Below are 17,996 nucleotides of genomic sequence, written 5' to 3' on the forward strand. Positions count from 1 at the left end.
TGCGGAACAGAACAGTCAGGCATTTCTGCTTCTCACGCCTCTCTTGCTACCACACTTCTTCGCTGCGAACGACTCCGCAAAACACAACAGCACCAGCCGGAGAATGAACACGGTGCGACGCCGTTGCGACTATCGAAGATAGGCCTAGCCAGCCTGGCTGGACGAGCGCCGAGCGGGCAGCGGGCGGTCTGGGGACCAAGATGGCGTGGCGCCTTCTGGTGGCCATGGCAACCGATGCTGGCAACACTGGTGGGCGGCGGGTGGCGGCGAGTGGTGTGTCAAAGGATGACACCACCCTACAGACGGAGTCGGCGAGTATGTAGGCTCCCTAGTAGATTGTGGAGTTCGGTGCACACAATTTTTTTTTGTATTCATACGCGATTTTTTTTTATTCGAGCGACAGCGAACGCGGTTCAGTTCAACGCTGCGGCGCTTGGCGTTTGGTGCGTTCGAATTTTTGCCATTCGGAAGTGTTGCGTTCGCCTCTGGCGTCATGGGTCGAAAGCAGGCTTCCTACGGCGAGCGAAAGCTAAAGAAGTCCCTGGTTGAGAACACTCGTAAGCGACAGTGTGTGGAAGCTTCGCACGTTGAGGTTCCTGGTGAGATCGTGCCATTGTGTTCCAGGCCGGATGGTTTTGTTAGCGAGAGGAGTGAAGGTGGTCCTCAAGCCGCGACCGTGCGAGGCTCGCCGTAAGGTGTTCTTCTGCGGCTGTATTCCGCGCCCGTATCCTGTTTCATTGTGCACGCTGAGGCGTCAGTGTGCGTGTCTCGCTTTCCTGGTTCTCGGTGGATAGGTCTCCGTGTTTTCGCACGTGGCAAATTCACCTTGGAGCTATGGGTCGAAGACAACCGTCCTATGGCCAGCGGGCCGCGAGGTGTTCCACAACCTCGTGGTCCGTCAATGCGTTGTAATTGTTTGTACTTTTTTTTTTCTGACGCAAAGTTTTATTTTATCGTTATCTTTCACTCAGACGTCCTTCCACCTTGGGGTCGTGGAAGTCGGGGATGAAACGCGCACAGAGTAGATCGTTCTTTGCCTTCTTTACATTTTTCACGGACGTTCTGTGAGCTCCGTACGGTTCGTGGTCACCGCAATCTGACGCGGGGAAAAACGGGTCGCCTGCTCTGTACTCAGGGTATTCCTAGGGGAGGGGGATAACTCGCTGTTCTTCTGGAAATCTACGTATTGCCCAAAAAGGTGACATGGGTAATGATTAGGGTACGCTTTTCCGGTGTTTATTTTTGAGCGAAAATCGCTGCATGTTTTTCGGTGCTTATTTTTTTAAACACCAGTTTATTATGATTGGATGCCTCGTGATGACGCTAAAAAGCGTTGATAACCAAGGAAGAGAAGTGCGATTGTACAAGAACATTTCAAATTTCTAATTCTATTCACACATCTCATGCGCTCTTTGCGTGGGAGCATATATCCCGACGAAAAATGCCTAAGTCATTGAGCTGTGAACGCATACGCAGTGTACAATCTTTCGGCCTAGAGAGCTATTGTGCACGCTCCAACGCGCTTCAAAGCCCAGTAGACGAAGTTGGTGGCGCCCAGAAGGTGAGTTCTTGAACGGTCTGTAGTAGGCGAAAGAAACAAATAACAATCAACGCATCTCAGTTCCCCAAGCGAAGAGGCGCGTTTCTAAAGTAAATGGTTCCGGACGACTCTAATGTTGTTGACGTTGTCTTCCAAGAACCACACCGACCTCTGAATAGGCACTGGAAGGATGGAGAATCGACGAGATAAAATGTTTCACAAACTTCTACAGAAGAGGCGTTTCGAAGAAACTAGCCGTCGCTAGGGCGGGAACAGTCACCGACTGGAGTGTTTTGGTTTTACGCAGGCAGAATATTTCCAACCACCGGCGTTTTTCGGTTGTAACCAATTTAGTATTTTCCTCACCGGCAGATGTTTATCAACTCAGAATATTAAAGTTTGTCCTGAAAATTATGGCTTTTTTTTCTTGGGGAATAGAGGTGATTTGTTGAGTTCAATACATCGCATAATCAAATAGCAAACATCATAATGCTGAACGCCAGATAATGAAGTTGCTAAAAGGCCAAAGCGCCGGAAGGCAACCCTGAACTGCAACAATATTTATTTACTTAGACTTCGAAACGTATTTCTGTAAGGGAAACTGGACTAGGGCAAGAAAGAAGGGAGAATAAAAGGGCCGGGAAGGTAAAGGTAGTACGGAAGAATAGAGTTAGGAGAATAGGGAGTTTCCGCAACCCGCTAAGCGCCAGTTTAGCTCTGCGTCATCCGCCCCGAGACCCTGAACTATGCAGAAAAGACTGAAGGCGTGCATCCTCAGTTGCTGCGCCTTCTTTGGGGATACCGATACGGAGAAGAAAAACGGCCTGCTAAATCTCGCTATCTCCAATGCTGACTGGTAACGTCACGCAGAGGAAACGGCGGCCAAACGTTCCGGGCGTAAAAAATCAACCCCCTTTCGAGATACGCTCACGAAGGTGGTGCGTATGTTATGTTTGCAGCGACGCATAGCAAACGCCTCAACGATCGCGATTCCTTTCAATCCCTGACCTACGCAAATGATAATCTACAACAGTAAGTGCCCACTTCTCACAGATGTCTCATACTTGGTGAGTCACTCAAACCTTATGGCTTCTGAAGTTGCAACCTGCTACGACAAATATAATGTCATAAAATATTCCAAGGCTTTCAAACTTTGTGTTATAGGCTGTTGAAGGGTCACAGTTCGACTATTCGAGCTTTAGGAACGTGAAGCTCCGAGCGCAAAACCGAAATGAAGAAGCCCTAACTTCCTCTTTGTTTTTAATATATGAAGAAGAAGTAAAGTGACCTTGTCACGGTCATCTAGGTCGCTTGGTGCTTTCTGATGTATTCACACTGAGGAGGTTTTACAGTAACATGCTCCGCATTGCAAATATCTGCTAACCCCTGCAAGTTTTGGGAGAGGTCCATGATATCAGTGGCCTGCTCGCAGGACCTTCTGCTGAGGCACCTATTTTTTCTTTTGAACAAAAAGCTGGCACTAGCAAAGTTGTGAAAGTGAGTTTGTTTGTTCACTAGAACTGCTACAACCGAACTATGTTTGGCTCTGTCCTTTGGGTACTGCCCATTTTTTCTGAACCGCCTTCTCATCGTGGGTATTCCTCCTTTCTAGTGCTCAGTTTTCTTACCAGGGAACTATCTCGTATAAATAGACCATTGAAGGGTTGTAACACGGATATTAAATTAGTTAAATGGTTCTTGATATCAAAAATTCTTGTCAATTTATATACATGCCCAGAACAACAATTGCAGGTCAAAATCTTTCTTCCGCACTAAAACTGCCGGTCGAGAATTGTGTGTTCAGTGTTCCTTTCACTTGTTCCCATGGTGACATTGTCCGGCATGAAATAAGTTAGAGGTTGTAGGCAATCAGAGGCCCATGTTCATAATGGAAAATACATATTTAGATTTATAGAACATACTTTTATTTTAGTTAACAGGCAGGCGAGCTGGTTAAGGATAGACGTGGTAACCCGGGAACGTGGGGAAAAAAAGAGACAGACAGACACGAAGCTTCGGAGCTCTGTGTCTTTCCGTTCCTTTTTGTCCCCCCCTGCACTCCTCTGAACTCGGTCTGAACTGGTTCAAAACTTTCGGGCCGAATCACGCATGCCTGCTGTTTTAAGCAGACTGCGTAATCGTAAGAAGTTGCTCTTGGGGTCTACATGGTATCACAAGATATTAACAAAGCATAAATTGTAGTGGAAATTGCTTGCTTATTATTGCAGGAAGTAAAATATTAAATTTTTTAGCAAACTAAATATACATGAACTATTGTTGTATTCTTTTCCCCTGCTGTTGCCTTCAACGAGTACCTATGGAGGCATCCTCGAGAGGCCTCTCCAGGGAAGAGGACAGCTCGGGTGAATCTACTGCAGTATGCAAATTTGTTAATATCCTACTGCAGGATATTAACTAGAAGTTTGACTTCTAAGCTTGCTTAGAGGTTAAGCTTCTTGTTGGTGTTCTGCAGAAGCCAATTTGCGTTCACTAAATACACATATAACCTGAAATGACCTGGCTCATGCTCATTCTTTGCATGACAAATGCATGCGAATTGTTAAACCTGCAAAGATCCATCCATCCCTTTGCAAACGTCGGACACCATGTTGATTCCTATTACTGCGTCAGAACGGATAAACCTTTAAAGATAAGGTTTCTCTATCTGAACAGATGAGCATGCATAAATATTGGTTCCTATATCTAAATGGGTCAACCTGTAAGGTACGGGTTCCTGCATCTAAACGGGTCGACCCGTGCAGCCACGGTTTCACTTACCTAAACGGGTCAACCCGTACAGGTACGGGCCCCGGATCTGAACGGGTTCCTCTATATGAATGGGTCAACCTGTACAGGTTCGGGTTCCCAGTAGCATACGGGAGACCCGTATCCCATAACACCGTATGAGATATACGGGTCAACCAGTATGAATTTTTATACGGTTTTTTTCAGAAGGGTCGGCTTCACGAGCGTGTGAGATATGCCAGGTTCAGCTGCCATATCTCGCAAACTTAACGAGTGTTATGGCATGAGCATGTCTGTGTGGCATGTGTATGGAAAGTGCCAATAAATTGTACAGTCGCTGCTAGAGTTAACAGCTCCGTGTGAGCGTACATTTTTGTCTGAGGGGTGCTTGACTAACGGCTTGCAATAGAACTAGAGCTGACGTCATGGCGAGTCCACGTGGAGTGTACGGGAGAAGCCGCTCAATTGAAGGAAAGCGCTGCTATCATGGCAGATGTTAACAGCTCTAGTTTTATCGAAAGCTGCCAGTCAAGCTCCCTTCAGAAAGAAATGTGCACTTGCATGGAGCTATTAAATCCTGTTGCGACTGTACCTTCACAGAAAGTAATTTTCTACACGCAATTTATTCACATTCACAAAAAGTACGATATAAAACAATAGATAGTCAGGGGTCATATTGCACAAAACAGCAGAACCAGGTTTGAGAATAAAAAATGAAGCATCCTTTCATATTAGCCCACAATAAACTGCACAAAAATATTTTCATACCATGGTTCTGCTTTAAATGTCTAAATTCCGAAAGAATAACAAAGCTATAAAAACAGGCATCAATGAACAGAAAACAAATGCAGGGCTTCTAATAGCTCATTAAAATTATATTTAGCATGATAAACATATTGCACCAAAAGGATTCATATATAATGAATGAAAAACGAAGCTATAAAAAACATGCACCAACGAACACAAAAAAATGCAGGACTTTCAATAGCTCATTAAAATTATTTCCAGGATGATAAACATATTGCACCAAAAGAATCCATAAATAATGAATGAAAAAAGTGAAGCAATAAAACTTTGGTTGGGGCTAGTTGGTTCATATTGATTAAAAGGTTAAAAGGCGCGAACAAACAGGACGAAAAAAGAGACACGTACGACACGGACAGGCGCCTGTCCGTGTCGTGCGTGTCTCTTTTTCGCCCTGTTTGTTCGCGCCTTTTAACCTTTTAATCGAAAAAAGTGAAAGCCGTTTACAACTCCCTGTAACGCCAAATTTGAGCGCAGCTCTTGAGGAGGAGGGAAGGGTACTGGGGGGGGGGGGGGGTCACGTGACCTGGGCGTAGGCCCGTTTGTCATGTGCACATTCGTCATAGGCCAACTGGTAATAGGCCCGTTCGTCACAGCGGAACATTCGTCATAGGGGAATTTGTCCCTAGGAACGTTTGTCACTGTGCAAACCGGATATTTGAATTTGCCCAGCATATATTCACCTGGCTGTGCATGCAATAACGATTAGTACGGTATATTTAAATTTACTAAAGGGCGGGAACATTCAACCAAGTCATCGTTGTACTTAGAAAACAATAAATTTATGGAGCGAAATACAAAAAAAAAAAAAAAATTAAAGAGCGGTATGTCAAGCTGTTACCCTTAGGGTTTCTAGACGATTGCGACCATTGTAGCGGCTCACAATAATTTGAGGACGCCGGTTGCTGTCGTCGTGCTTCTTGGAGACCCTCGAAGATGTCGTGCCGCCCTCTGCTTGAGCCAGCTTCATCTCTGTTAAGGATAAAAATAAAAAAGAACACACGCACTCGTGGAGAAAGCTTTTTGAGTGGGCGCCGTACTGAAATCTTGAGCCACAAATGCAAAAATGCGCTACAGAAAACGCCCAAGTTCTCAGAGGATTAGGTAAGTTCTTACGTGCAGTCCCCGGAGCCACGCTTCGATGCTGTTGTTCGTCCTTGTTGGCCTTTCTGCTAGTGTTGATTCTCTGACTGGCCAAACCCGAGGAGTGGAGGTGGCCGACGACAAGCCGTTTCGACGGGGTCTCCCGACATACACGTCCTCGAAGTAGTCCGCCACGAGTGAGGCATCGGTGGGGAAAACCTCGAGAATGTCGGCGATTGGCAAGAAGGCCAATGCTGGATGCATTCCCATTTGAAAATCAACAATAAATAAAGTAACCAATTGGCTTACCTGAAGACAACAATAAGACATATAAATAGAATGCCGCATACCAAAACAGCAAACTCGTCATCTGCATTGTAGCGACTCTGGTGACCACTGGAGCACACCTTCCTATACACCGATTGGGATAAGTTGAAAAAGCATCCCTATATTGTTGATGGCCGCTATCTTGAAGTCCGTGTAAGCCACGTCAAGGCAGTTGGCCCCCCATGTGGCTCAGAACGACGTCTTAAAAACTGTAAAACGAGCGAACATATTTTCAAGTGTTTGAACACATATCCAATAATAGAACCACCGAGCGTTTCGTTTTGTTGCGCAGCAAGCTGTAAACCATTAGCTTTACCACGCCGTTGACTCTGGCATGCTCCGTGTACAGTTAGTAGAACTGTGCCGGGCTCACTTTAAAGGTCCCGTCCGCGGACCACGTAGTCGCCTGGGCCAGACAGCTCAAGTTGCGCTCGGTAGCAAAGATCGGGATTCTTTTGCCGTCGCCCTCTTCGCTATCGTGGAGGAGAAAGGAGTCTCCTTTGGCAGTGATCTGCATGCAGGTAAAACAGTCATTATTATCATAATATGTCGCGCACTGTGATTTTGCGCTGCAATACACTTTACTTTGAACTCTGTGGGCATTCGATCGTATATCGGCTCTGCAAGATGATACGCTCTACTCGAAATTCGACCGTTGCCTTTGCTTGCGGATGGTGCGCCGAAGTGTTGGCGGTGCGGGAATCTGCAAAGCAGTGTCGTCACTGACACTGGCAACCGCAGCTAGAAGTATTTGGTGTGGTGCTAGACGGCCTTCCACTGGAATAAAGGACATCAGTGAGCTTGTTTTGGAAATATAAGAGCAGGAACAGATCTTGGTACATACCAGCTTTTTCCTTCATCTGATCACGGAGCCAAGCACATTAATCTTGGTGTTGTCAAATGCATGCGTATGGTCTCCTGAATAAGAGATTACACGAGTCTTGGCGTGATCGGTGACTAATTTAGTTTTACAAACTTCTCTTCGGCGGCAGGCTCAATACAACGCAGTTTCGTAAACCTTAATGCAAATGTAGGAATGTCCTTCGTGAAGAAGCATATCGCCACCTTTCTTAGTAGAAACTACCTCCATTTAGAAATCGAGAGTGATATTTTTACAATCGGATGGCAACCGGCATAATAAGCCCTGAAACAGGGCACACACACACACACAAAAAGAAAGAATTGCGTTCGGTGGGCTTTTTTCTATTGTGAACTTTATGTTCTCGAAGTTCTTTCGTAAGAAAGGTGACCCCGATAAGGACAACATGCTGGCCAAAATCTGCATGCTGCCTTAACTTGGGGTCATTGGGACGTAATTTGTTTCCCGTAGTCAACCTCACTGGCCTTGCACGGATTTAATTAAGTGCCCCCCCCCTTCGTAACTTTCTTAAGAAAAGAAGATATAAAAAAAAAAGTTTAACAATCTTGATGTCATTGTGTGACAAACTGCCAGCGTGACGAATCATCCTATGAGCAATGTTCCGCTGTGACGAACGGGCCTGTTACCAGTTGCCCTATGACGAATCGACATGTGACGAATGGGCCGTATCCCCCTAGCCTCTCATGTCTTTTTATCGATACTTTTTACTGCCCGAAGCTTGCAGTAGCTAAAGCTGAGGTGCTGTTTATGAAACTAAACGAAACATTGTTTTTTTAGTTTTAAGATTCAATAAAGTCAAATGTAAGTACGTCACTTCAAATTTTATTTCAAAATTTTCGGGGCTTCATGTGTTCGTGCGACAGCCATTCACCGTTTCAAATTATGAGGAATTGCTCTCAAAAAGCCCCCCACAGCCATGGTCCGTCGGTTCTCATAAAAAAGGCGGACCTTCACATTCCTTTCCGCTATATGGCCATCTTCTGGCGAGGAGGCTCTTGGGAACTCAGCACCGCCTCCAGCTTGTCTTCCGTCAGTTGATGTTCTGTGGCGATGCAAGTCAAAAACTTCCAGGACCTGGGATGGGCACCTCCGACCAGCTTCAGGAAGCGGGAATGCCACCCTGGCGTTCGATAAGACGGCGTTCGATAAGACGGCGTTCGATAAGACGGCGTTCGATAAGACGGCGTTCGATAACACGGCGTTCGATAACACGGCGTTCGATAACACGGCGTTCGATAACACGGCGTTCGATAAGACGGCGTTCGATAAGACGGCGTTCGATAAGACGGCGTTCGATAAGACGGCGTTGGACAAGACGGCGTTGGACAAGACGGCGTTGGACAAGACGGCGTTGGACAAGACGGCGTTGGACAAGACGGCGTTGGACAAGACGGCGTTGGACAAGACGGCGTTGGACAAGACGGCGTTGGACAAGACGGCGTTGGACAAGACGGCGTTGGACAAGACGGCGTTGGACAAGACGGCGTTGGACAAGACGGCGTTGGACAAGACGGCGTTGGACAAGACGGCGTTGGACAAGACGGCGTTGGACAAGACGGCGTTGGACAAGACGGCGTTGGACAAGACGGCGTTGGACAAGACGGCGTTGGACAAGACGGCGTTGGACAAGACGGCGTTGGACAAGACGGCGTTCGACAAGACGGCGTTCGACAAGACGGCGTTCGACAAGACGGCGTTCGACAAGACGGCGTTCGACAAGACGGCGTTCGACAAGACGGCGTTCGACGAAATGGCGTTCGACGAAATGGCGTTCGACGAAACGGCGTTCGATGAAATGTCCGGTCCCAGATTTCTTTCCCCTTTTAGTAGTTAGCTGTTCTTGCCTTGACTCGGGTCCCAGTGGGTGCGTTGTCGTTGAATGCCCACTATTTTATTTATAATTAAAATAAGAACACCGACTTGACATAACAGAAAAAAAAACATTTGATTAGACGTTTCGCCTCCCATGTGGGAGGCATCACCAGTAGTTACACAGCAAATGCATGATTCAACCACAAGTCAACGCTATTTATTACGAATGTCCGTGTTGGCTTCTTGGAGAGGGCCGCGGTTTTTGTTGCACACGGATGTGTCCCTGCGAACAAACCACGATTCTAGGAGCTTTCTAGGCTCCTAGAATCTGTCCTTCCTCGCCAAGGTCATCGCGGCAGGAAAGTCGAAAGAATGCCCCATTGTCCACGCATGGTCCGCCAGTTCTGTCTTCAGTCGGGTCGCTTGGGATGCGTACGTGACGTCACGCTTGTGTTCTTTGAGTCTGGTATCTCTCCTCCGTCCGGTCTCACCAATGTAGGACGCTGGGCAGTCACTGCAGGGGATCTTGTAGATAACGCCTCTTTTGGGCGTTCGCCGGGGTTCGGTCCTTCAGTTTGGAAACAGAAAATAAAATATAATATTTATTTATTTTTAGTTTATGGTAGTTTTTGCGCTAATGGGGTATCAAGTTAGACAAAAAAAAATTGCACCTCGACAAAAAAAAAAAAAAAAAAAGTTGTTGCGATCAGGAGCGTTTTCATAGCCCGGAGCACCTCGCCTTCGTTCCCGTGACATGTCGCTGGCTTTCGCGTAGCACCCCTCAATTCGAAAGGCTACTGTGTTCTTCAGGGAAGACGATTTTAGGAGCCTGCAGTGTTACCACAGGTGCAGGATTGAGAGCGTAACCGACGCAATTGAAGAGAAAGAGAATCTCTCATCTTATCGGGAATCTTTTATTGGTTTCCACGTCGTGATTGTCCTTTAAAATCAACTGTCATTTATTCCTCGCTCGTGGCTTCCAAGTACTGCACGCAACTAGTGAGATAGGGTATAGTCATGCCAGATTAACATGATGGATATCTCTAACGCACAACAGTCTTGCGAAATCAAGGCTTCGCTGAAATAAATAACTCACGTACAGTTCGACGCGAAATACCTTTGACGTATTGACTCGCGAGAGATGCCCCCAACGCGGCTGAGTATGGCGCTGTTCCAGACCTAACATCTAAATTTTGTTGCCTTACCTGTTACTATTTCGCGCGCATTTTGAGCCATATCAAAATGAAAGCGCATGATGAAATGAAAGCGACACTCGTTTTCCGCTCGATGGAAATTTCACGCCAGCTCCAACTCGCTGTCTTTGCTGGTACCTTGAGGGTTTCCCAGCGACGCGAAGAGTTAAAAAAAAAAAAGAACGTACGATGGCATCCTTTGCACACTCATTACTTCTATAACACCGAGCCACCCCGTATCCTTTTGTCTTTCTTTCATGGTACTAATTTCTTTCTGGGCATTACGGCTGTTACGACGCTAAGTCTGTCTGCCCTTTGAATTTGAACTTAGGCTCAGATCAGGGACGAACCAGTTTAAATCGGGAAAATATTTAACACTGTAGCAAAGTAAATCTATCATATCGATCGTAAATACTATTTGACACATTCCATCTGAACACATATTGTGCACAGCGAATGCAATAGCGAGTCAGCGTGCAAAACGCCGCCACACTACGCTACCATAACATCTACGCGATTTTTGTATAGCACCGAGCACAGAAAAGAGAAAACAGTTATTCATTCAGATAAACGAAGCAAATTTATTTAAAGCCCGGACACTCCGTACGTCTAATCTAGCGAAGGTTATCAATAGACTCGACCATGCCATTTGTCGAAACAAATAAAAGATGTTGGCAGAAATGAGTAGACTGAATAAGTGAATCTAACGCACGTATTTTACCAACCGACGGTCGCGTCATTTCCAATTGTCATTGCGCACCTTGGACACACTTTGGGGAGCAATACATATTTACATCGCCGCCCGAGGTCTTCATTGCACGTGTAGTGCTAACCAAAATAGAATGCTAACCAGATTCTTAATCGCTCGCCGCAAAGGACGATTTCGAAGAGGCGGTACTGTAGGTCACTTGAGATAAAAAAAAAAAAATGTATAGAAACGAACGTCGTAAAAAAAGGGACCGACATTGTTATTCCTACCTTCGAACAGAAACGAGCGCCACCCACTGCACCACACCGCGCGTATTGTCACTGACATCCGATGGAGTGCACACTGAGCTGACTGACCACAGACATACTAAGCGCGCGCGAGGGAGGAAGAAATTTCCTCCGCCGGGAGAACACGGCAAATTACGGGGATCTATATTACGCAGCGGATAACGCGGGTCTTTTCACACTTCGAGACTGGCGCCATCTAGAAGTTGCACGTTCAACCACGTTACGAGCCGCGCGCCATCTGGTAGCTAAAACAGACGAATGAATAGAGGCACCGCGCCCTCTTAAGTTCAAAAAGTTACGTTGAGCAACTTTATGAACTTGGATGAGTTCAGATGCGATGTTGAGTTATCTGATGAATCTGGGGACGGTAGTGATGTGATTGGAGCGAGTTTTTTATGCAGCTGAACTAAAGACGTGGAGGGTGATGAGTTTTTGGTTAGGTTAGGCTATGGGTTTGGACACATGTGGTGTACTTTGTGATGTGAACGCAAATTAATTAGGTAGATCAGGAATCTCCAACACGCGGCTCGCGTCTTTCTAAGTGGCCGAAAGCATGCTATGTATAACATATTTGGATGGTTTTGCACTATTGTGTTTTTTTTTGCTTTGTGTTTTGTTTCAATTTCTGCTTCTCAGCTTTTTCTCATTATAAAACCACTTGCAGGACAATAGACTTTGCTAAATTACCGAAGCTCAAGGGGAGTGTAGTTACATATGCTGCGCATACTTCCTTCTGCAGCAGTAACTTCTAAAGTAAAAATCCAATACAAAGGGCACTTCAAATGCGCATTCGTCAAGGTCTTAATACCGTTGTTTACTTTGAATATTTGAGCAAAAGTTATAAAGGTATATTCTGCTTCTAGGCTGCAAGTGCTTGGCTACACAAACTCTGTCTCGGCAGGATCAGCTCTCACAGATAAAGCTGCTCAGGGTTCTCACATTCAGAAAATATCACCATTAAAATAGGAGTATTTTTCAGACTGCTGCTGCAGATCTTGTCAGGAAAGCAAGAACTGTCGTATGAAGATATATATTTTTTTTTGGAGACAAGAAGCTAAATTGACTTTTGTGTGAATGGAGCAACGGGAACGACGGTTTTCTTTCTTATTCTACTAAAAGCACGATGGTGGGGCGGTGCTAGTTTAATTTTTGTGGTCACATCATGCGAGGGCCTAAATAGTCCTATAAACAAATAAAAGCTAAAGATTGGAAAAATCGCAGGTTTACAAAAAGCAGAGAGCAGAAAACCTCCCCCCTGGCTTATGTTGGCCCTTGACCTTTCTCGGGTGGGCCATCTGGCCCCCACTCTCAAATGAGGGAGACCGCTGCGGTAGATTCTACTTCTGGTTCAAGACCGTTGGAGGGGTGCATAAATAACGATACACAAATACATGGCCAACATCGCAGACAATCGACAGTGGCCCCAAATGCATAGCGATAATACATGTGCGAAAAGAAAAAAAAAAAAAAAAAAAAAAAAAAAAACTGACGAAATCGTTGCTGTCGCTATGCTGATTTTCGACGAAATGCGTTAGCATTTAGTGCAGGGGTTCTGAGTCGGCGAAGGATAGGAATTCCATCCTTCCATAGTTACGTTTGCTTAACGGTCTCCGTACTGTAGTCTTGGAAGAGCCAATCTTTCCACCAGGATGTCTACGGTTTGGCGCAAACGGCGTCGTTGCTGCGCCCAGGTTTTACGTTGTCGCATACATTGTGCACACTGGGAAAACGAAACCTTGTGTCTATGCCCCGGCGCATTGACAGCGGCGCATCTTTGGAAGCATGCGAACAAACTAGAGTGTTACTTCAACTGGTAGGTTATTCCAGTTTTTGAAAGTAGGAGGGAAAAATGAATATTACGTGGCATAGTACTCATGTTGGCTTTGTATGTTGGATTGGGCAGAAAATTCTACTCGCTTCTCCCGGTTAGTGTTGATTATGCCACAAATTGTCTGGTAGAATTTTCAGTAAGAGCATTTCTGGTACTAAGGTTTGGTAGGTGGGATCTCAAGCAAGTCGCTAACTGAGGCCATTATATTGCCCGAAGACAATCCCTTTGTACTATCTTCAGCCTATTGACGGTGTTAGATTTAAAATTTGATGCGAAATTGGGTTTTGACGCAGGGTGCGGCCCTTGATCCCGCGCGAGGGGATCGACATGTGCCACGCCTGCACGAGCGTGGCCTCCGGGGAGCCCCAGATCTGGGTGGGCAAGGACAAGGCGTTCACTTTCGACCACGTCTTCGACTGCCCCACCCACCAGGAGCGGGTCTACGACACCTGCGTCAAGGCGCTGGTCGAAGGGTGAGACTTCCCTCCGGCTCCTCTTGGCTGCTCATTGGACGTACCGCAGCTTGTGTGTCAACCAATGGAACGTTCTTGACCCGCTTGCTGGTTTAATGTCTCGCCAAAATGTAAGTAGCCGCGAGAGGTGTCGCAGCCTCCGATGCTCTTGTCCTTTGTACTCCTTTGTTCACCCGTCCTTTATACTCCTTCATCCAACGACTGATAGGTGGCTTCTCGCAATTAGCCAGCGCCGACCCTCGCGCCTTTTTTGAGGAAGTGGAGGGGTGCCTCAGTGGGAGTGAGGGTTGCGAGTTGGGCAGTCACTCACCTACTTCACTCTCACCCTTGAGGCCTGAGGTGAGGGTGAGTGAGTTCGTAGGCCTCGAAAACTCGCGAGTTTCAGGTTGAGAGGGACGTGAGCTCAGTGAGGTCGGGGAGTCCGGGTAGTCAGGGAGCGCTGGGGGAATGTAGGAGAGCAGATTTTTGGGGCGTGTAGCTTGCGCAGAACTCGACTGCCTCCCGAAGTTTTGCTCGGGCACCTGCTGCCACCGTTCATCTTCTAGATTTGTTTCGCACGTGTGTTCTTGGGAACGTGGTGTAGCTTTTTGGGCTTTCTCGATGCACAGGTGAGACGAGTGTGTGATGATCCGTTGCAGATGCTTCGACGGCTACAATGTCACGGTCCTTGCCTACGGCCAGGTGCGTATGCCTTTTGCTTCGTCTAGCAGAAACGAACGAGAGTTGTCTCAACTAGATTTGATCCGAAAGTATTGCCATTATGTACATTTTTGAGGCTGTCCTCATTGAGTTGATGCTCGATGAGGAATACGAGTTCCTGTTCGCAATGCAAGAAAACTCTTTCGACTCTATTTCTGATGGAAAGTGCTGTCAACGCTACATACCGACTGCGTCAGCCAAGTAGTGGCAAAAGCGTGACATTTGCAATGTTTGTTGCCTTTCTGTTGGAATGGTCATAATAATCTAGGGTTGAGAATTCCGCTTTATTTTGTGCGTTTGCCTGACTTACGATACAGTGCTTTAGTTTCCAGCATAAGATTGGGCTACAGGCACAGCGGTGGTGGATCGCCATCAATGACAGTATACAGTTGCTTCATAGGCTACTTTCTTTGCTCACTTTTTCTATTCTCCGGGAGCTCAGAGTAGTCTATAGGCCGGAGAACTCGGCAATTGAGTTCAGTCCTGGGGGTTGCCCGGTTCGGTGAATTTTCGTACTTCTGACCAAATGTGGGGGTTTGACGTCTTAAATAGATTGGCCGGACTGTCGCACAAAAGTTTCTAGTTTTGTAAAAAAATAGGTTGTACAGTAGCGTGTTTCTGTAAAACAACTTCCCACATTTATACAAAATAGTAAACAAAAAAATGTTTTTGAATGTAACAAAATATGTTAATTCGGGAAAAATTTTGATATGCAGGGATTTGCCTCAAAATTGGCTAGACACATTGATCTGAACTAGCGTAAAATACCGCGGAAGCAACGACTTGGTTGAAGTGCCCACTCGAGTCGCCCAACGTTCCCAGAGTACGGAATTTTATTCCCTCCGCTTAGTGGAAGTCAATCCCCGGAAAATGCAGTTCTGAATGGCTGGTTTAACCCGTGCGGGAAGTTATCAGCATCGACGAGTTAAGACCGAATGAAAGGTGCGTCAATTTTTTTTGGAATTTTTTTATATCGAGTAGCCGCTTATCTGGTTTGCAAAAGAAGATTGCCGCCTCGTTTGCTCGCTCGGGTTGCTCTGGTAATGCGTTTCAAACTCGATACCTCTGACACTAAGCCTAACATTTGACTTGGGTGTGTTTCGAGGCGAGAGAGAGACAGCGAGGAGCAAGTCACGCACTGCTCGCGACGAAGGAAAGATCTTTACTAAAAACAAACCAGCATCACCACAGGCCAGCAACTTTGATTGAAGAGCTTGCATGAGAAGGAATGTTACGCTGTACCGCATAGGGCAGCGCTATGTTGGGGATTGCGACTGCTGCGGCGCAATAGGGTTCTGAAGCGATTTCTGGGAACATTCAGGGACCCTGGCGTCTACTATTAACATTTCCAAAACTTGTCAATTCTGCAAATTATGGGTTAACTGCCCGATTCGACCGGGCCCCCGTCTAGATTAACACAACTTTCGGTGAAATGTGGGGTGGGCGCTTTCCGGGTATTTTATGATCGTTTCATTCAAATTTTTAATTTGATCCGAGCAGTGGCAACACTGAAAATGGGACTTGAGATGTCGTAATATACACCAACGCATGTTTACAAACAAACCGGAGCGCCTCTAGCGGACGCCACCCGCGCCGGGCATGCGCAATGGAGTGTGGGCAAGAAGCTCACCGTCGCCCATAAACAAACCATTGAAATGCGATGTTGTCGGCGTCGGTGTGAGTCTCCTTGCCCTTTTTTGCGTTCGAATTGTCGATCCTACGTCTTCGTGGCAATGTCTGACTACTTGAGTGGCCTCACCAAAATTACCGAGGCTCGTTACACCGCAAAACTTCGCGTGAATAATGTGACAGGCGGCGATTCATTCCACGTGGACGCCGCAGAATGTGCGCTAAGCCTCATTCGCATAATGAGATTACTCTTACAATTTTCAGTTGCGACGTCGCTCGCGCTGCAAAAGCGTGAGCCGTAGTTGAGATGGTAGACGTCGATACTGAATATCGCAAGCAGGATCGGACCAAGTGAATCAGGCATAACATGTCGGTGATGGCCACTATTAACAATGATCAACATTTCCTTGTATCTACAGTTTACATCGAGCCGCCTTACCAACCATCGAACTTAAGTCTTTTGGGGCCTGCACTTACTTCTTATTGCAAGTACCGGGCCCACGTTTGATCTACGGGCCGGTGTCGTCTAAAAGAGCAGACGACAAGGAGAAGCGTTTAAAAGAGCAGACAACAATTCAATCGATCAGGCGGCTGTTAGAAGTTGAAGATGCACTGAACGTAGTCCCCCGGTGGTCCGTACAACTTGACGGTTTTCCGGCGTTCATGTTGGAACAAACGTAGAAGTTTGGGCTAGTTGGTATTTCATGATTAAAAATTAAAACAGCGTAAGGACACGGGCAAGAACAAGAAGGTAGACGAACAAGGCGCTGTTCGTCTACCTTCTTGTTGTTGTCCGTGTCCTTGCGCAGTTTTAATTTTTTTATGTTGGAACAAAACAAAAAAATCTGACGACAACAAGTATCCGTGAATTCAACCGAAAGTGCTTCCTGCCCAAGCAATCGCGGTCCGACGGCGTCTGGTTTTTCATTTTCACGGCACATATCCACGTTCTCGGACGAGCCGAGCGCATGAAAACTAACCTTCAAACTCTTCTCGACTTATTTGGTTTGGCCCCAGTCGCGGCGTTTTGACGAGAAGGCAGGCTTTTGTCCGGTTCCTTTCAAAACAACGCAGGAATACACGTCTCGGACAGCCCCAGACCGGAAGTGCGCCCGACGCGCCACCACCGCGCCGTGACGTAACAGAGATTATATACTTTGCAGGTTACCCGTATAGTCATTTCCTTGATCTCTGTTCCGAATATTTTTAGAGCGCAGCTCTTAGGGGCCAGTTTCCAGCCTGAGCGGCGTCGGCGTCGCCGTTGGCGTCGCCGTTGGCGTCGCCGTAGGCGTAACCGCGCCCCTCCCTCTCCTCCTCCTTTCCTCCTCCTCCTTCCCCTCCTCCTTCTCCCCCTCCTTCTCCTCCTCGTCCCCTCATTGTGTAGTATGGTCCGGGCGGGTCACGTGACCTCGGGGGGAGGGGGTCACATGACCCGTTTCCAGCCTGTGCGGCGTCGGCGTTGGCGTCGGCGTCGCCCCTCCCCCTCCGCTCCTCCATCTCCCCCTCCTCCCCCGCCAAGGTCACGTGACCCCGGGGGAATGACTCCCCTTCCCCCGCCGGTCACGTGACGGCCCGCCCAAGGTCATGTTATCCCGTCCCCTCGAGGTCACGTGACCCCCCGGACCTCTGCCCTCCTCCTCCTCCCCTCATTGTCTAGTATGATCCGGGGGGGTCACGTGACCTCGGGGGAGGGGTAAAGGAGAGGGAGGGGGAGCAGGAGGGGAGGAGGACTAGCAGGCATGATCACGAGGGAGGAGGAGGAATACACCCTCCACTCCTCCTCCTCAAGAGCTGCGCTCCGACTCGGCGTTACAGGAAGTTGCAAACTGCTTTCGCTTTTTTTGGCATCTTGTTAGTAGACCAACTCAGATTACCGATAGTATGGCTGCTGCGTTGGATTTAGTTCTTTCCACTGACATAACCCTCTTACCAGGAATTAGCGGTGGTTGCACTCTTCAACTTGCACACGCCCAAGTGTATGTCT

The 17,996-nt window shown here is 47.2% G+C and overlaps 1 protein-coding gene across 2 annotated transcripts in view; it reads left to right on the plus strand.

Annotated features, from left to right (window-relative positions):
* The first annotated feature begins 315 nt into the window (after positions 1-315).
* Positions 316-17,996, plus strand: part of LOC115321957 (kinesin-like protein KIF21A) — a 163,079-nt gene continuing 145,398 nt past the window's right edge. Inside the window, exons 1-3 of one of the 2 annotated variants that reach the window (XM_040217434.2) lie at positions 316-690; positions 13,505-13,684; positions 14,323-14,365. In XM_040217434.2, coding sequence (XP_040073368.2) covers positions 494-690; positions 13,505-13,684; positions 14,323-14,365 — 420 coding nt within the window. In that variant the 5' untranslated portion in view covers positions 316-493. The remainder of the gene's footprint in view (positions 691-13,504; positions 13,685-14,322; positions 14,366-17,996) is intronic. The other variant, XM_040217435.2, reaches the window with a different exon arrangement.

Source organism: Ixodes scapularis, unplaced genomic scaffold (assembly GCF_016920785.2).
Source record: "Ixodes scapularis isolate PalLabHiFi unplaced genomic scaffold, ASM1692078v2 ptg001131l_1___fragment_3__unscaffolded, whole genome shotgun sequence".
In the NCBI taxonomy this organism is placed as follows: Eukaryota; Metazoa; Arthropoda; class Arachnida; order Ixodida; family Ixodidae; genus Ixodes; species Ixodes scapularis.